At 36.6% G+C, this 19249-nt stretch overlaps 1 protein-coding gene across 6 annotated transcripts in view; it reads right to left on the reverse strand.

Annotated features, from left to right (window-relative positions):
- The window catches only part of LOC131429719 (ATP-binding cassette sub-family C member Sur), a 209771-nt gene that overhangs the window by 58088 nt on the left and 132434 nt on the right, over positions 1–19249 (reverse strand). For all 6 annotated transcript variants that reach the window (XM_058594034.1, XM_058594038.1, XM_058594035.1 and 3 more), the window contains exons 13-17: positions 18945–19206; positions 18615–18752; positions 14654–14787; positions 14147–14240; positions 5171–5409 (exon numbers count right to left, since the gene is read on the reverse strand). In XM_058594034.1, coding sequence (XP_058450017.1) covers positions 5171–5409; positions 14147–14240; positions 14654–14787; positions 18615–18752; positions 18945–19206 — 867 coding nt within the window. The remainder of the gene's footprint in view (positions 1–5170; positions 5410–14146; positions 14241–14653; positions 14788–18614; positions 18753–18944; positions 19207–19249) is intronic.

The raw sequence follows: 19249 nt of genomic DNA on the forward strand, positions 1-19249 counted from the left end.
AGCTCGGGAAACAGTTTTGAATGGCCTCTTGATTACTCTACGGTTCAATTTATAACTTTATTAAAGTGTGTTTCTTTCTCTAGACCCAATCACTATATTTTGAATGAAAAAAAAATCAGTAGAAGCATGTCAAGTTCACGTAAAGAATTTTCTCGATTTTAGTCATTTAGTTCCAGTTCAGACAAGATTTGGATAATCAGTCAGTTCTGTTGAACATCTAAAGCAAAGTCCTGGCATTACATTCCTTTTGTGAAATTTGGCCTTTCAGAATCATTGCATGGCTAGTACTATGGATCCTACTGACACTAAGAATCCTTCCAAGTCGGGACTCGAAAATACGACAACTGGCTTGTAAGACCTTGTTGGCTTGTTAAACATTCAAGATCATGACTATATTTTCCTTACAAAAACTAATGCTTGCAAGGTAGTATAATGGGAACACTAGACTTTGGGCTGTTCTTTAACGATATCGCATATCGAAAGCCATTTCGCCGAAAGTCGTTTCGCCGAAAGCCATTTCACCAAAAACCGTTTCGCCGAAAGCCGATTCGCTGTTTTCGTTTTTGATTGATGCATTTTATATGTTTCGCATATTTTTTCAAACTAGACCAACCTACCCCGGCATTGGGTACGACATTGACACTCCTCCGAATTGTGTCAATCTGTGACAAATTTTGTCGAAAATGCTGAAAATTTTTAGGTTTTCAACTAATAACAATTATAGCCTCTTACTTCTATTTGTTAGTAATTTTATTTTATTTTCAGTACTTATTTCTTATATATATTTATTCTTACAACCCTCAATACTAGCAAATTCTGTTCAAAAACAGGCTAACACTTCATGAATATCCAAGTTCTAAGCTTGTTGTTCTAAGCTAAAATTACAGTTCGGTCACAAAAGTAAGATAACCTACCCCGAATTTGCAGCTCAGTTACTCGAAAACTATCCCGACAGACTCCGATCAGGTTTGAGTCCTAGAAAAAAGTGTATTCGGCTTTTGTTAGATACGGCTTTTCAGCCTACATTTTATTTCTGATTGCGCACGGACTGGGGTAGGGTACAAGAAGTTGCATACCCGTCCGACTCTATTATGTCTCTTGAATAACAGCTGATCGTGTCAGATGAGTTCTAGTTCTCTAGTTCAAACTATGGCTAAGACAAGTTTCACCATTCAGTATAAAAGCAACGGTGAAATTGAATGATTTGCGGTACGGAATGGTCCACCGTCCCCCATACTCTCCAGACTTGGCCCCCAGTGACTATTAGCTATTTCCAAAGCTGAAAACGTTTCTACAGGGAATTTTTTTTTTCGTCGAATGCCGAGGTCATTGCAGTAACGGGAGCCTATTTTGAAGGTTTTTTTTTCAAAGGGCTCAAGTTTATCGCTCTAGATGAAGATTATACTGAAGAATAAAAAAGATCAGAACTCAAATTCGAAATTTAGCTCCCGATCTCGTATTTAAATTTAACAACTGAATTTGTTCTAAAATTAATTTCCAGAATCCAGATCCAGAATTCCAGTCCAGAATTCGGGCTTAGAATCAGTTCCAGAATTTAAGTTCTAGAATTCAGTTACATGTCCAGAGGGCAGGTTCTGAATTTTGGACTCGGATTCTGGATTTGAATTCTGAAACTGAGTGCAAGACATGAATTCTGGACACGAATTCTTTAAATGGATTCTGAAACTGAAATTTTAATCTGGAATGTGCATCGGAATTCTAAACCTGGATTCTGGAACTGAACTCAGGTACAGAACTCTGCAATTGAAATTTTTGACATTGGTCAGGAGAAGAATTCTAAAACTGTATATTTGGGTCCTGGACCAAATCGCGAATTATTTCAACTTCTAGTTAAAATTTGACAGTCGAGCAGTTATTTTGTCATTGTCAAAAATAACCCTGCTCGAAAGTGGTTATTTTTGACAGTTCTCTAGTTATTTTTCTACACTGAAATTCTAGTTTCAGATCTTCAGTTTCAGATCTTCAGTTTCAGATCTTCAGTGAAAATTTCTTCTGCGTGATTTATTTTTTTTTTACCTTCAGCAAAAAAAATACCCCAATAGAAAGTTTCAATACATTGTCAAACGGCATACATTTTTTGTCGAAGTTCTTCTTACGTTCTCTGCAATGCAATGATTATATCAATTGATATCATTATATTTTCAGAGCACAATTAACCCAAATAACTTTCCATCTACCATACTTTAAAATGGACCGCAGTTGTAGTTTAATTTAACTATTCGACTAAACATAACTGCTCGGCTGTAAAATTTTAACTAAAAGTTAAAATAATTCGCGAATGGTCCACGGAATTGCAATGAATTCCAGAATTCATCAGAATTAAGGTTCAGAATTCAGATCCAAAATTTAATTTTTGAATTTAGTAATCAAATTATTTTAAAAGTTAATTTCCTGAATCCAGGTTCAGAATTCAGTTTCCGAATTCAGGTGTAGTACTCGAGCTCAGAAATCAGTTCCAAAATCCATGTCCAGAATTCAGATTCCGAATCTAGGTTCCAAAACTCAGTTCCATGTCCAGAATTCTGTTTCTGAATTCGGGTCCCGGTTTTAGATAACAATCACGATTAACAAATTCAATATACCATTTTATAGAGTTTAAAATACCCTTTCCAATGGTACCACGTTTTTTATCCGCGTTACACGTTTACTTCACAAAAAAACAGAAACTTACTCCCCAGTACCGGATAAAGAAGAGACGTGCTCCTGTACAAACGAACAATGCAATCATTCCAGCGCCGCTCTCTCTTGAAACCACTTTTGTAGAACTTTTGTTTATCTTTGGCCTCAAAATAGGCCTCAGTGTCAGCGATAACCTCTTCATTCGTGCGAAATTTGTTACCGGTGAGCATTTTTTTCAGATCTGTGAAGAGCCACTAATCGCTGTGGGCCAAATCTGGCGAATACGGTGGATGTGTGAGCGATTCGAAGTTCAATTCATGTAGTTTTGCCATTGTTTTGATTGACTTGTGACACGGTGCGTTGTTTTGATGAAACTTATTTTTTTTTCATTGCGCTCGTTTCTTTGCAATTTCAGCTTTTAAACACTTCAATAACGCTATATAATATTCATCGTTAATGCTATTTCCTTTCTCAAGATAGCCGATAAATATTACATCACGCACATCTCAAAATATCGAAACCACAACATTTCCAGCTGATTGTTGTGCTTTCGGGCGCTTTGGACGAGGTTCACTAGTTGCTGTCCACTCAGATGACGATCGTTTGCATTCCGGAGTGAAGCGATGAATCCATGTTTCATCCATTGTCACATATCGACGCAAAAAAATCCGGTTTGTTACGTTTAAACACGGTCAAACACTACTCAGAATCATCAACACGTTCTCGGAGCGGAGCTTTTGGTCAACCGTAAGCATACGCGGCAGCTTTGAACAGAGCTTTCTCATAATCAAATGCTCATGCAATATAAAGCCAACACGTTCTTTTGATGTCTTTACGATTTCAGCCAACTAACGCAACTTAACTTTTCGATCATTCGAAACGATTTTGTGGATTTTTTAATGTTTTTTAGTTTTACCGCCTCATTTGGACGTCCTCTGCGTTCTGCATCATCGGTGTCTCACGACCACGTTTGAGGTCAGCAAACCAACGTTTTATTGTTGTTTGTGATAGAGCGAACTCTTCATAACACTTTTCAAGCCATTGTTTTACTTGAACGGTATTTGTTCCCATCTAGAAGCAGTGTAAAATTATAACACGAAATTGTTTTTGATCAACTGTTCTGAAAATAACAAATGTAGCGTCACTCTTAGCACAACAACTAACAAACTAATGAATAAAATAGCATGAAATTTGAACAGCTGTCTTTTAAAGGTTAGTATAAACTGAAAAAGGTGTCTGCAATCAAATTAGCGCCATCTATGTGTTAGGCCCGGAACTTCTTGTCAGCCCATGTGTTAGTACTTCACCAAAATCACTATAGATGTCACCAATATGCATAATAGCCTTATCAGAAAGTGCACTCAACCAACCTCCCCCTTCGGCCAACTCCTGTGTCCCCTAGAGTTCCTTAGTTAATATTTATAGTTTTTCATTTTTCGGTGCAATTTTCTCGAATGCAAACGACCAGCAGCTAAATACCTGTGAAATTAACGATGCACAAAACTGATGCATGGAATATTCTTTTCGGTAACCTGATTTGTTGATATTCTTTGCTGTCCAATCCATGAATTGTCAATGCTATACTATGTACACTGAAAATCGAGTTTACTTAGTTTTCGATAATAAATCGCTCTATGAGCTACCCAAAATTAGACCGTCGTCTACTCAAACTTTGGCTTGATCGTAAAAAATAGGTAGCGAACATTGCCAAAGTTGCCATGACAACACTTTGGGTAATCTTACATATACCTAAGTATTGAAGTCATCACTTGTTACCTAAAAATGTGGAGATGCACTTTAGTTGATATTGTGTAGGTTTCGACCCGAAAATAGGTATAGTTTAGTGTAAAACACGATTGTAGTTGTGCTGCCAAGCACGAAACAGACAAAAGGAACCCTTTTTTTCGCTTTGCTCAGTGGACAAAATTCTTTCTGTAGATTTTCTTAGAAAAAATTGATTTCCGTTGATCCGAATCCGTAGATCTGCCGAGATTTTCGTAGATCTGGCATCGCTGATTATCATAGACTAATGCTAGCAATCGTACCATAGGGTATATTTATAGATTCGATTGAGTTTTATGTGTTGTATTTAAACACATTATTCACTATTTAAACAATGTTTACGTAATAAACGTACAATTGACAACAATCTTACACCTTCTTCTATCTGTTTTGTTAAACAACTACAGAAAACACTCCAGCAAGGAAATGTTAAGAAATCAAATCTGGAATAGTTTTGTTACGCTCTCGAAGTGTGAAATTTAAAGAATCCAGCTTTGTATGGAAAAGAAAGATGTAGTCCTACGTCAAATATTATTACAATTTTATGTGTTTGAAATATTTAAAAAAATGTGAAATAGAATTGAATATTTCAGGATCACCCAAACAATAGGTAAAAATTTTTATTTGAAAATGCAAATCTATGAACGCTATGAACCAAAAATGTTTACAAAAATAACACCAACCAACAATACTAAAAAACATTAGCAAATCCCCACTACGGAAGAGTGTAACCAAAATGAAAACTTACCCTTCCATCGGCCTCATCGGGGAACGGCCTGCCGGTGATGCCAGCGCCGCTCCATCGCTGTATCCTCGTACGGTTCGGGACTCGCTTCGGTACCTTTTCGAGTAATGACGTCGCAGCTGGACATTCTCACCGTGGCACTCGTCGATGGGAAGTGGCAAATCGTGTGTATGAAAACGTGATCCAAATAAACTGGAATTACGCTGGAGTGCCCGTGGGTCGTAGAGCAGCTTGCTGGCAGGCTATCCAACCAAATTCAACCGTGTGTAGGTGTGTTGCAGCAAATGCCGGAACAAAGGAACAAAAAAAAACAAAGTAGAGAAATATGAAAAAGATTGGTTTCAATTTTTTCTTCACTGAAAGTAAGATGCAATGAGGCGCAGAGCAGTCATAAGAGTACAATAAAAACTTCAAACTGAATGTGGCTGCACGGATTTCAACTGGCATTGTGTGGGTTCTCGAACGTCACTCCAGGATCCGGAGTGTGTCGGCGAGAGTCTCTGCTCCCTCTGTGTTCGTCCTCCCCTTGGGGGGTACCAAAGATCATTTGTTCCAATAAATTTGATACAGCGTGGTGCAGTTGATACTGTGGTCGTTCAGTGGGAAACAGAGAGCGAACCGGTTTTGAAATAGAAGCTGTACTTCCGAAAGCTACCCCATAATTTCCGCATTGAACGATGATGGTGGGAAAGGCACAGCTCAGAACAGGGAAAAGTGCAACGGAACTTTTGAGAGCTATAATTTCAGTCTTGCAGGGACAATCTCATTCTGGTTATGTCATTATACAATTATGGTTATTGCTCGGTTGAATTATAACAAGCTGGGTAGGGAAAAAAAACTCGGAAGGGTCCTACGAATTAGTTCAAATGAGTTGTTCTTTTTGGGGAAAGCTTCAATTGAGTGTTTTAATTGAAGCTATTCGATATGAGCAGAGTATTTTTCATTCGATTTCTAGCAAAAATTCTACGATCTAGTTATTAGTGGTGAGCATGATTCAATCATCAAAATGTGAAAACGATCTGAAACTTATTATTGAACGAAATTCACATAAGAGAATTTTCAAATTTCCATTTCAACAGTTTCCCGCTACACCGAAGTTCTGTTGCTACGAACAATAAAGCAGGCTAAAATCGCTCCAGCGTCGAACATAGGCTAAGCCTTTGTTTCCGGAAAATTATCCCCGTAGGTCTTCGGAACAACTTTTGCCTTAAATTTGCGAAAAACTTCGGCATCCCTTGAGTAGGAAACCGAACCAGTCGGCCGGTGGTGGCGCAGGAAAGTTCCAAAGAAAAATTGACCAGCATTAGGTCGGATGATGCGCCGAAACGAAGTAAGTTTGTTCAAAGTTCGGTACACCGCTCGCAACCGTAGACCAAAGTTGTTACCCTCGAAAAAAAGTCTTTCCAATTTACTATAAAGATAATAACGCGGCGATGAAGCATTGTGCTCCGCCGGTTCATCATCGCAGGGGATCTCCGGTAGCGGCAAGTTCGTGCATCTTCTGGGTTACGTTCGCTTTCATGGTTCGGCTGTCCTGAAAATAACTATTTACTTTTCCAAGCGGTGAGGTATGAGCCATCTTCCAAAGCCAGAGAGAACGAGATATGTATATATATAAATAAATTCCTTTGCTTAATGTTTTGTCGAGCGTGTGAAATGTTCGGCGAAAACTTGTTCATCTCTTCCATTTTATGCGTTCGGGAGCAAAGTTGTTAAGTTGATTGTTTTTTTTTATTTCACTCTACTCGAGCTGCATTGTCGTTCTGCCGAATTTTGAATAATTTTGCGGTTGGTGTGGAAGGAGTGCGGAAACCGATACAGTCGTAGGTAACGTAAGAATACGTGGGCGACTCACCGAAATTAGCCTTTTTGAGGAGTCATATTGTTTTTCGAATCATGGAGATATAAACTTTCGCGACGCTTTTGACTATCACGCAGGTTCGTACCCAGTTGTTTCGGGAGAGACCTACAAATAAGAAATAACGCATTTTACTGATGATAACTGGCGTATAATAAAGGATCCAAGCTTGGTCAACAAGTAACCAACCGACACCAATTTGCATCAGCATAGGCGAACATACTTCCGAAGTGTGCTCGCGTTCCACTTTTTAAACCTGAGTATGCAAGTGCTCAGTTTGCTCAGTACTAATCCTTATAGCACTTTCTGGTCATCCAGTATCATTTCCTTTAATTTTACCATTGATTTTGGTAATCGCAATAGAAAACCTGCCGCTGCGGACTTCTCTCGAAACCACTATATAACATTTATTCAACTTGTGCCTCCCAAAAAAATTTTTTCGAGAACGAAAACCTTTTTGCATTTCTCACATAGTCTCACATAATCACTGTGAAAACCGACTTTTGAGCCGAGGCCCGGAAAGCTGAATTCGAATAAGTTCGTAGAGATAAACCAAACTTAAACTTCAAAACAAACTTAAATTTATTTGAGACGTCTTGTGGTCAGGTATGACGCTCCGGAATTTTATCTGGCTCCGACTTCCGGGTCCGGAATTACAGAGTTATTAGTGTTCAAAAGTGAAAATATGTGCACTAACTTTTCTCGGAAATGGCGGAACCTATGTTCATAAACTTAATAGTAAATGTGCGGGTTTAAGATCCAATAGAAAAATCCTGCATTTTATTTAGATCCGACTTCCGGGTCTGAAGTTACAAAGTGATGCACAAAAAAACTCGATTGCAAAAAGAGTTATTTAAAACTTAAAGCAGGTCTTGTTAGTTGAGTTGGACAAAAAACTCATTTCTGTTACCGATTCCGGAAATAATAATTAAAAATCCCAAAATAAATTTTTCGGAGAATATTCGACCGATTTTCACAAACTTAGATTCAAGCGAAAGATTATATCATCCCATAGGTAACAATGAAAATTGATATGGATCCGACTTCCGCGTTTGGAATAATAAAACAGAATTTTTTATGTTATGTGTAATATGAGAAAGGCATCATTACACCACTAGGTGGATTAAAACATGTTTTTATATGAATAAATGTATTTTAATAATGAAATATTATTCTTCAAGCTACGTTAAATGAAAAAGCACAGTTATTTTCGAGATATGAGATATGAGATATGAGGAAGTAAATCTAGAAAATTGATATTTCTTGAGAATACACCCTCTTTATCAAATTAGTCTGGGTTCTCCACCGCCAAACTGATTATTTTTGTATTCCTCATGAAAGTTAGTTATAAATTATTCTTTAACATCAAGACAATGTCAGTAGCTGTTTTCGAGATATTTTGAAAAAACAAAATCGAGAAAAAATCGTTGATTTATAAAAATCACAGGTTCGGCAAGGAAGTAACAGCCATATTGAAAAATCTGTTTTAATACACCTAGTGGTGTAATGATGCCTTTCTCACATAAATCATATATCATATATAATACTGTGGTATTCTTCAAAATAATTATGTTCGATTTTTGAAGGAATAACTGAAATCGATTTGTTTGGCCGTCTACTAGTAATGACTACCGATTTGATGTTGATTTAGATTTTTTTGCATTACATTTTTTACTTTAAGTGACGTTATAAATTTTAAACACACTTCACCCTATAATTCCGAAACCGGAAGTCGGATCAGGATAAAATTCAGGCATCCCTTATGGAAGCACAAGACCTTTCATTTGAATCTAAGTTTGTGAAAATCGGTCAAACCATCGCTGAGAAAAGTGAGTGAGATTCATTTAAAAACCCTTCTTAATCCACCTAGTGGTGTGATAATGCCTTTCTCTTCTTTCATAACAGTCTCATAAAAATATATTTCATACTTTTATTAAATAATTTCTGTCACTAATTTTGACACCAATTGATTCAGATTGATTAGAGTAGTTCTCAAAAGCATTCTTCAGTGTTTATGTCACACAGTCAGCATCATTTTTCCAAACTAGTGATTGACATTTGTGTTGCCTATTTGTAATCAGTGATGCTAATCTAAATAAAAAAGCCTTCTTAGTCCACTTAGTGGAATTTTCATATATCTTGAAAAATCACCATAGGGGGGAGTACAGAAAGTTGATTTTTTCAAAAAAAATTTTTTTTTGAGATGACACTAAATTTCGATGTTTTATACAGATTTAAGAGTTTTGGCATCAAAAAAAATTTTCGATTTTGGAAATTTCATGTACTCCCCCCTATGGTGCTTTTTCAAGATCGAAAATTGTCAAACCTTTACCACCGGGCAGCACTCCTTAAGCATGTCCGATTTAGGTCAAATTTTGCATGAAGGCTTTTTTCGAGGTGCTTAAACTTTTGAGCACTAGAACTCAACGGAAATAGAGGTGATACCAAAATTTTGGCACCCTTATATATATAAGAGCGGTAAAAATCAACGTGTTTTGTCGGTTACGTCACTTATACAATCATATCTCCGGAACCAAAAGTCACAGCCATTTGATCTTGAAACTTGATCAATGGCCCGCCAGTAGCTTTCAAACGAGCCCAAGTTTGTTCAAATCGGTTCAGCCATCTCTGAGAAAATTGAGCGCGTTCAAATACAACGCTTTTTGTCGGTTACGTCACTTATACAATCATATCTCCGGAACCAAAAGTCACAGCCATTTGATCTTCGAACTTGATCAATGATTCGATAGTAGCTTTCAAACGAGCCCAAGTTTGTTAAAATCGGTTCAGCCATCTCTAATAAAATTGAGCGCGTTCAAATATCTTCGAAAAGTGCACACACATACACACACACACACCCACACACACACACACACACACACACACACACACACACACACACACACACACACACACACACACACACACACACACACACACACACACACAGACATTTTCCGATCTCGTCGAGCTGAGTCGAATGGTATATAACACTATGGGTCTCCGAGGCTCCGTTCGAAAGTCGGTTTTTCCAGCAATTCTAATACCTTTCTATAGAGAAAGGCAAAAATATTACCGCTATATCCGGTGCCTCCGGATTCGGAAACCGGGAACCATGATAGCCGGAATCAGTTTTTTGGCCATCTTCTTATAATGACTATCGAATGGAGTAGTTTTGAGGCCAGTTTAGAACATTTTTCAAGTGTTTGTTTCCTCCATTTAAGTGATGGTATACAACTTTTAAAACACTTTACCCTATGATTTCGAAACCGGAAGTCGGATCCAGATGAAATTGAGATGTTTTGTTTATAAACATAAGACCGATAATTTAAAGCTAAGTTTGTAAAAATCGGTTAGTCCATCTTTGAGAAAAATTAGTACACATATTTTCACCGGAAGTCCTATCCAAACCAAATTTAGTATGGGATCACAAGACCTTTCATTTGAATTCAAGCTTGTGAAAACGGTTCAGCAATCTCTGAGAAAAGTTGGTACACTAATTTTAACAATTTTATGCACATTTTACCCCATATTTCCGGAGCCGACATCCAAATAATATTCAGGAATTTGGTATGGGACTACAAGACCTTTCATTTGAATCTGAGTTTGTAAAAATCGGTTTATCCGTTTCTAAAAAGTTGGAGTGATTTTCGGTTTGTTTAGTCACGATCACTGAGCCTCGGAGACCCATAGTGTTATATACCATTCGACTCAGTTCGACAACATCGGAAAATGTCTGCGTGTGTATGGGTGTGTGTGCACTTTTCGAAGATATTTATACGCGCTCAATTTTCTCAGAGATGGCTGAACCGATTTTAACAAACTTATGACTTTTGGTTCAGGAGATATGATGGTATAAATGACGTAACCGACAAAACGTGTAGTTTTTTACCGCGCAAATTTCTTGGAGATAGCTGAACCGATTTTAACAAGTCTAGGCCCGTTTGAAAGCTATTGTTAGGTCATTGATCAAGTTCGAAGATCCAATGGCTGAGACTTTTGGTTCCGGAGATATGATTGTATAAGTGACGTAACCGATAAATTGTTCAAAAGCTTAAGCACCTCAAAAAAAGTCCTCATGGAAAATTTGAGCTAAATCGGACATGGACAGCGGTTAAAGTTTGATAATTTTCTATCTTGAAAAATCACCATAGGGGGAAGTACATGAAATTTCCGAAATCGAAAATTTGGTTGATGCCAAAAATTATAAAACTGCATGAAACTTTGAGATTTAGTGTTATCTGAAAAAACTTTTTTGAAAAAATCGACTTTCAGGAACTTGTCCCAGAAAGTCGATTTAAAAAAAAATCGAGATGACACTAAATCTCTGAGACCTGACCTGAGTGCCTGTTGAAAGTGTGCAAGAACTTGCTGCCAGCGACAACGAGATGCCAGATTATACGACAGCTTTGCCAGCAACATCGAGAAATAAGTTAGAAGAAATACCGCTTGCTACATCGAGATATGATTTAGAAAAAATGCCATCAGCAGCTTCACTCGTCTCAGCATCCTCCCAACACAATGATCTAGCGAATGATTTGAGGTATCAAAATGTTGAGGTATTTGATAAAGGTATTTCTGATATTAATGTATCTCCTAGAAACCTAAAAAGAAACCTCAGATCTGATAACTATCGTCAAGAAAAGTATTCCAAAATCTTTGAAGGCATCAGGAAACAACTGTTCGACCATCCACCACAAAATGAACCTAAACCATTTAACAAAATCATTGATAAATTAAAGGCGAAATTAACCGAACCAGATTGCTCAAGATTTGATAAAATACGGATACTCTCAATTTTAACCAACTATTGGTCTGTACTAATGACGATGAAAAAAATAAATTTAAATGAAAACACGGTCTCACTGGTAAAAGAATTGGCTAAATAGCAAGGAGTATTGGCTGTTCCTAACAAAAAATGTGGCCGTCCATTGGATCCCAATATAAAACGTGAAGTACTGCAGTTCTTCAATAACGATGATATAAATAGAACTATGCCAGGACAACGAGATTACGAACTAATAATGGGCGTGAACCAGTTTAGAAACGGCTTTCATTTCATTTTCAAATTTTATTCGGTACATTTGAGGCGATAAGGCCAAACCATTGTAAACTTCTTAATACTGCAGGTTGTCATAATGTATGTGGTTGTACAATTCATGAAAATGTTAACTTAATGCTTCACAGTCTCAAACAGTATTTCTTTCAAATTGATTGTAAAGCGCCTTTGGACAAAATTACTGTGTAATTCTCCAGTAAGAACAAAGGATTGTTATCTCCGTGAATGCCATAAATGCTCCACCTTTTTAGTTCTTGAGGAAAGCTTGTTAGAGGAACTTGAGTAAATGAGATCTCTTTTGAACAATGGATAGATGTAATGTTAATGATTTTGTAGCATTTTTAACAAAAAAATTAGAAAAACTTGTAACTCATGACTATATAAAAAACAACAATCACAATTTTTGAAAGACTTAATTGAAATTTTCATTAACTGAAGGAGACGTAGTTGTAATTTGTGATTTTTCCGAGAATTATTCATTCGTTCTTCAAGATGCTGTTCAAAGTCATCATTGGAACAATGATCAAGCAACAGCTCATTCATTTGTAATATATTATAAAGAATCAGGCACGATTAAAAACTTCAGTTTCGTTCTAATATCCGAAGTATTTGAGCATAACACAATTGCTGTGACGGTTTTCATTTCCAGATTAATAACGTTTTTAAAACAACGAGTTAATATAAAAAAGGCAATTTTTGTATCGGACGGAGCAGCTTCTCAATATAGAAATAGAAAAAATTTCGTGAGTCTGTAAATTTAAAACAAAACTATGATTCGGAGTGGCATTTCTTCGGAAACTTGCACGGTAAGGGACCATGTGATTCAATCGGTGGAACATTGAAACGAATGGTAACAAGAGCTAGCTTGGCAAGAGAACGTGAACATCCAATAACAAATGCGAAAGCTACTAATTTTAAAAAAGTGTATTTCTACGAACCAGAGATTTTTTTCCGATTTTGTTTACAAAAGATTTCGAAAACAACTGCACCATTGTCTTGACGTCGAAGAAGAAATTGTTCAAAATTTTATGAGAATTCCATCAAAACATCATTTTTTCGAAAACCGTTAAAAAGTTTTTCTTCGGGAAACTTTTTAATCGATCATCTCTTCAACTTTTCTAAACTTTCATAAGTTTCCTTGTAGCTTGAAGTTTTTTGAGATATAACATAAAAAAACATCGTGCGGTGGAATAACTAAAAATTTCAGAAAATAAATTTTATTTTTAGTCGGAAGATTTTTTTTCAGCGCATACTTTTTTTTAAATTTCTCTTAGTTACCTACAACTTCTTCTTAGACATAATTTTTGAGGAACCTGTTGATTTGGAGTTATAATTGTTTAAAAATGAAGTGGCTTAAAACACATACGCCCTTTTCAAAAATTAGTTTGGAGTGGAAAAAATCTCTAAACCAGTGAAAAATACTTTAATTCCTATACCGATCACACTCGAAAAGTTTCATGCAAATCGAAGTGGGTTGTGCCAGAATTTTGAAAATTCTGGACGATCCCTATAATTACGAAGTATGAACAGAAAAAAAAGACGTCCAGACCCAATAATATCCGCCTGATTTCGAACGATCCCAGTTAGCTGTTCAGATTTCTATGGTTCTGTGATTCAAAACATTTCCATTTTCTCTGCTAGTGCACGGATTCAACTCAACAAATTTAAGTTTCTCCTAAGGACTTATATTCTCTATACAAATACCATTGCATAAAACTGATTTCGAGCAATATGCACAAAATCGTTTTACAAACAAATTATTGTTTAAACAAAATAAATATCGGGGATCATTCCGCTAATTCTTGGTTAGGAAAACAACTTTTTCGGCAAACATAACTCGATTTAAAATAAGGCACGTTTTCCTTGCACCATAATTCAATTAAAAACTTTTTCTCAGACAAATCTGCAATGAATCTAAAAAATCATTCCAATCATTTTGACACAGACACAAATAGGAGACGTATTTCCGAAAAAAATGGGAAAATTCCATTGAAGCAATGAAATTGTAGCAACTATTTCTAGAAAATGGTTTAAGAAAAGTTTTTCCGACTTTCAGACTTACCTGGTAGTACTCCTCGGTGGTGTGTCGTTTCTGCAAACTGATGCGGGAAACAATTTTAAACAGTTTCCATCGTTCCCGTGCCGTCTTTCCTGGGCTATTCGTTCCAATCGTGCGGTAATGATGCAACATGCAATGGAGAAAACAATGGTAAATAAATCCGCTCATCGAAAGACAATGGCTCTCGAATAAGAATCTATCCCACTCCAGACCCCGCCGGCTAGAGATGGCCGAGCGTCAACTATTTTTCCTCATATCAGACTGCTAGGAATTGCCTGTACTGACATTAGTAGCGCATGCACATGATTTTTCATATCATTTATGATACCAGCACTAGCATTTCCCTTTTTTATCCAGAACGATTCCATTGCAGACCATTTCTAGCCGTTTTCAGTGAAAACAATAGTCATTAGCTCTAAAACCCCTATTCCCAGCAAACGAAGCACCGCAGTCGGTGGGAGAGGGTTTGGCCAGCGGTCGGGAGGCTAAGTTGCCACTCCTGGTAATTACCTTGATCCTGCTTCTCTCGATTGCTGTTCCTTTGCGATAATTGCATTCCATTGTCGCAGTACTTGTGGATAATTGTTTTCAATTTCCGATAGCGAGCCTGTTGCATTAAGAGCAAAGTTTTCCATGGCGATTATCTGTTTAAAATGAAAGCATTTCAACCGTTTTAGCATTCCGATGTGTATGGTTGTTTAACGTGTTATGTTAGTTGCCAGGATTTCTAATTTTTAAGATAATCTGGTTCACAAGGGGCTTTCAACTCAGTGTTTATTGAACATCATAAGGCAGCTGATTCTAGGATATGCGTTCTGAGAGCAATTCATGTTTCTAAAAATAAATTCCAATGAGAAATTTTAAGCAACTTAAGGATTCGTTTGTGAAGAAAAAATTACTTTTTTATACAACAAAGTTTCTATTATAAATTAACCAGTAATATGCATTTTTAATGAAGCTTAAATCAGAACTGCTACCAACGAATATCAATGAAAGAAGTGACGATGATAAGTCTATAGAATAGACGAATATAATCAGAGAGAAAATGTGTGCTTTCAAATACCAATGTATTTTTATAACATTTTTTATCCCATTTCCTATTTAAATGAAATATACAGTCAATAATTCTAACTAATCGATTCCAACCTTTATCAATGACCACTTCTGTTTGACACCAATATAAAAAAGAAAAATTCAATTCGCTGTTGTTTCCATTCGATATGCATTTAGTGAAATGTACAGAGCTGGCAAAAAGGAAACCGCGTTGTACGAGACCCCACAGTGCAAAACGATTTGACCATTTCATGGAACACTGTCGAATTATCAATTATATACAATCACTCTTGAAACTGTAACGAAATTTTCATTCTTTCTTTCATTATTCTTTCATTACATCCATCAGTAACACGTAAAAAACTGACACCCGTTCTAGTTCTTGACTGCCGTAACCGAACTGCATATGTGTGATACTCGCAACGTTCATATATTACTACCATTCATATATAAACCACATACCAGTAAGTTCTTGCTTTGCGGCTTTCTAGGTTGTACTCCAAGTATGAGAGTTACTTTGATTTCTAAGTCCTGCGCTTGAGTTGCATTAACTACAAGAAAAAAAACCACCATGCGTTTCCGTCTAACAGAACTTGATGGGGACGCATGGTCGACTGTTATTTATTTTTTAGAAAAAATCAAATATTGTGGTCGTCCACATTTTTTTGAAAAATGAAAACATACCACTTTAACATGTCCAAACAATTTGTATTTATCACTAAAAAATCCAGGGTGGTGCAAAAATTGGAAGAGGGAAAAAATAAGTTTCAAAATTTTCAAGTATTTTTTAATTCAAGAAATACATGTTCAAAAATTTTAAAAAAATTTTAAACTTTCCCCATAATGCCTTAAATATACCTGATTGTTTTCAAATTTTTCGGATAAGCGGTTTCTTCAATAATCAAATCAAATAAAAATCAATAGAACCACCATAGTGCCGTCAATATGGCAGTTAAAGGGTTGAAACTTTGAGAAAATTCTTTTCCAGTTTATAACCTTCCGAATGTGGTATAATTGATAATAATGTTTTAAAGAGAATTTTTAAAAAACTTTCCACAAATTATTTTTAAAAATTCTCTTTAAAACATTATTATCAATTCAATTCTTTCTTAAATCGTCTCTCTCTCTCTCTCTCACTCTCTCTCACTCTCTCTCTCTCACTCTCTCTCTCACTCTCTCTCTCTCACTCTCTCTCTGTGTGTGTGTGTGTGTGTTTGTGTTTGTGTATGTGTGTGTTAATGTGTGTGTTCATGTGTGTGTATGTATGCGTTTACGAGTTTGTGTGTGTGTGTTTGCGAGTTTGTGTGTGTGTGCGTGCAAGAGTGTGTGTGTGGGTGATTGTCTGTGCTCATTGGTTGACAGTTTCACTCAGAGCTAAATTTTGTGTTTCTAAAGTACATTTATGACACATTTGTTATGAACTATTTGATTTTTTTTTTACCTCTTAGGTTAAGTGTGTTTCACATTAAGGAAATTGAATACCGTAACATTTATTGAAATCATATAAATTTCGAAATACAAAAACGAGGAAATAATTTAAAGTGTAAAGTTTTAATGCAAGATTTATTACAGTTACAAATATTTATTATTTTTGAAAATGTTACTTCGATACAAGACCCGCAACTATCCGGTATTCCATATGCAAAACGACTGGAAGACTTCGAAATTTTACATCTAATAAGATACACATAAAGGGAGCGTCGCAGTTCACGCAAAATTACGTGTAAGAACATGTACTATTGTGTGATTTGAAAGTACCATGACACGAAATTCGAGAAATAAAAAAATTCATTGAAATAAAAAAAACACTGATACCTAGAGCCAACCACGACTTGAACTGCGAATCTTTTGATCACAAAGTACGTCCGTTAACCGACTGATTCACACATCTATTTGACTGATAAATAGAAATTCATACAGTCACACTTGCTAGCCGAACACATATTATGGTCGAAACCAGTAAAATTATTTATTTGGGACTAGGTTCGTAAAAAAAATTTACGTTATTCGAAATTTTCTTTGTCAAAATAGTTTTGTGCAATGAATGTAGAAACCTCCTATCATATGGCTTTTTTCGGAACGGATGTGAAGAGTAGGTGTAAGAAAATGATGTTTTGGGTCGTTTCAAAATCCAAAATGGCGACTTCCGGTTTATTGATCATTAAAAAATCTAGATATTTTCGGGACGGGTTTGATGAGTAAATGTTGGAAACGATGTTTGGCTCTGAATTCCAAGATGGTGACTTCCGGTTTATAGATATTCCTAGAAAACCCTTACAATATGAGTATTTTCGGAACGGTTTTTATTAGTAGGAACCGAAAAATTATGTTTGGGGTCGTTTCGAAATTCAAGATGGCGACTTCCAGTCTATAGATATTCTTTGAAACCCTTATAATTGGGATACTTTTGGAACGGATTTGATGATAAGATTCAAGAAAACAATGTTTGAGGTTGTTCCGAAATCCATGCTGGGACCTCCGATTTATCTATTTTCTTTAAAAACCCTTGCAAAATAAGGATATTTTTGGAAGGGGTTCAATCAACAGATGCCGGAAAACGATGTTTGATGTCGTTTCGAATTCCAAGTTTATTTGGTTCGTGAAAAGAGTTACGTAAAAAGAAACTCTTTTCACGAACCGTAAACGGAGGTTTAGATGTAAAATGTTCCATCATTTATAAATTGCATCGTATGAAAGATTGGGTCACCTGTAAAGTTAAATTTTTTTGGTGTGTAGAAAAAGTTACGATTCCGAATCCTTTCCCTGCGGCCATTTTTTCACAAATTTTGATTTCTGCTATTCGCTTCATCAGTTCCTTTTACAGATTGTTTCCACGTTAGATGCTGATAAAAATTAAACTAATCTCAAAGTTACTACTTAAATTGAATTTGTGGGAGACAGCAGATTTATAATTTTTCAACTAACTAGGAACTAGGAGAGGTAAATGATAATCACCAAATGATGTAAATGTAAAATGTAGCTCAAATCATAGTCTAATAAGTATAGAAAATTAGATCATTAGAAAAATTGCATTAGATTGCTCTGGAGATTGTTAGATTATGCGTTCAAATAGTTTACTTTTGCGCGAATTATGCAATGCCAACCTAGATATTTTTTCGTATCACATGAAATTATTTTCATGCCTCGCCTATAATACTAAGAAATGAGTATGCCTTCGACGTGTGGCATAAAAGTCGTAAATGTTTGAAGCCAAGACATGGAGGCACAATTTTCTCATTCGTTGGAGTAATTAGTATGCGAATTCCGATGCAACTCGCGCATCGAAATGAATAGGTTAATCATAGAAGCACTAATCTTTTTTTTACTTTTCCATTGCTTATCTCAGTAAAAAAATGTCGATGCACGTACCGGATATATCACATCCGTTCTTGCTTCCCATTCCCTGAAATATACTCACGTAATCAGCTCTGAACACGAGTTGCAGCTTTTGCGTAACAATAATGACTGTTCGTTTCTGCTGTCGCAGCATTCGATGGATTCCGTGCTCAAAAATAAACTTTCCGACCTCGTTATCCAGCGATGAGAGTGGATCATCCTACGAAAACCGGAAGAAAATAGTACCGAAGAATTATAGCGCTCGTTTAATCGATCAATCTGTTCCGAATAAATAAATCTTTGGGGTCATTTGACGGTACAGACAAGTACCGTTGGAAAATAATCAAAACCCGTGGACTGTGGTGTTGCCAGCTACCGTCAACCTGTCAACCCACCCGATCCCGGTGCCTACCATAATGACGACGCATGCCGTGGAATAGAGTGCCCGGGCCATCACGATTCGCTGGCGTTGACCTCCGGACAGTTTAATTCCCCGTTCGCCAATCTCGCTCATATCGCCGTTTGGCATCAGTTCGATATCAGGCTTCAGTGCACAAACTTTCAGCACCCGTTCGAAACGTTTCGGTCGATACGGTTCTCCGAACAGGATGTTATCTCGAACTGTGGCATCCAACAGCCACGGGTGCTGGGGGACATACGCCACGGTTGAACAGCTGCAAATATATCGGAAAGTATGAGCATACTAGCAAGCAAGCG

The sequence above is a fragment of the Malaya genurostris genome, chromosome 2, assembly GCF_030247185.1.
Source record: "Malaya genurostris strain Urasoe2022 chromosome 2, Malgen_1.1, whole genome shotgun sequence".
NCBI classification, from domain to species: domain Eukaryota; kingdom Metazoa; phylum Arthropoda; class Insecta; order Diptera; family Culicidae; genus Malaya; species Malaya genurostris.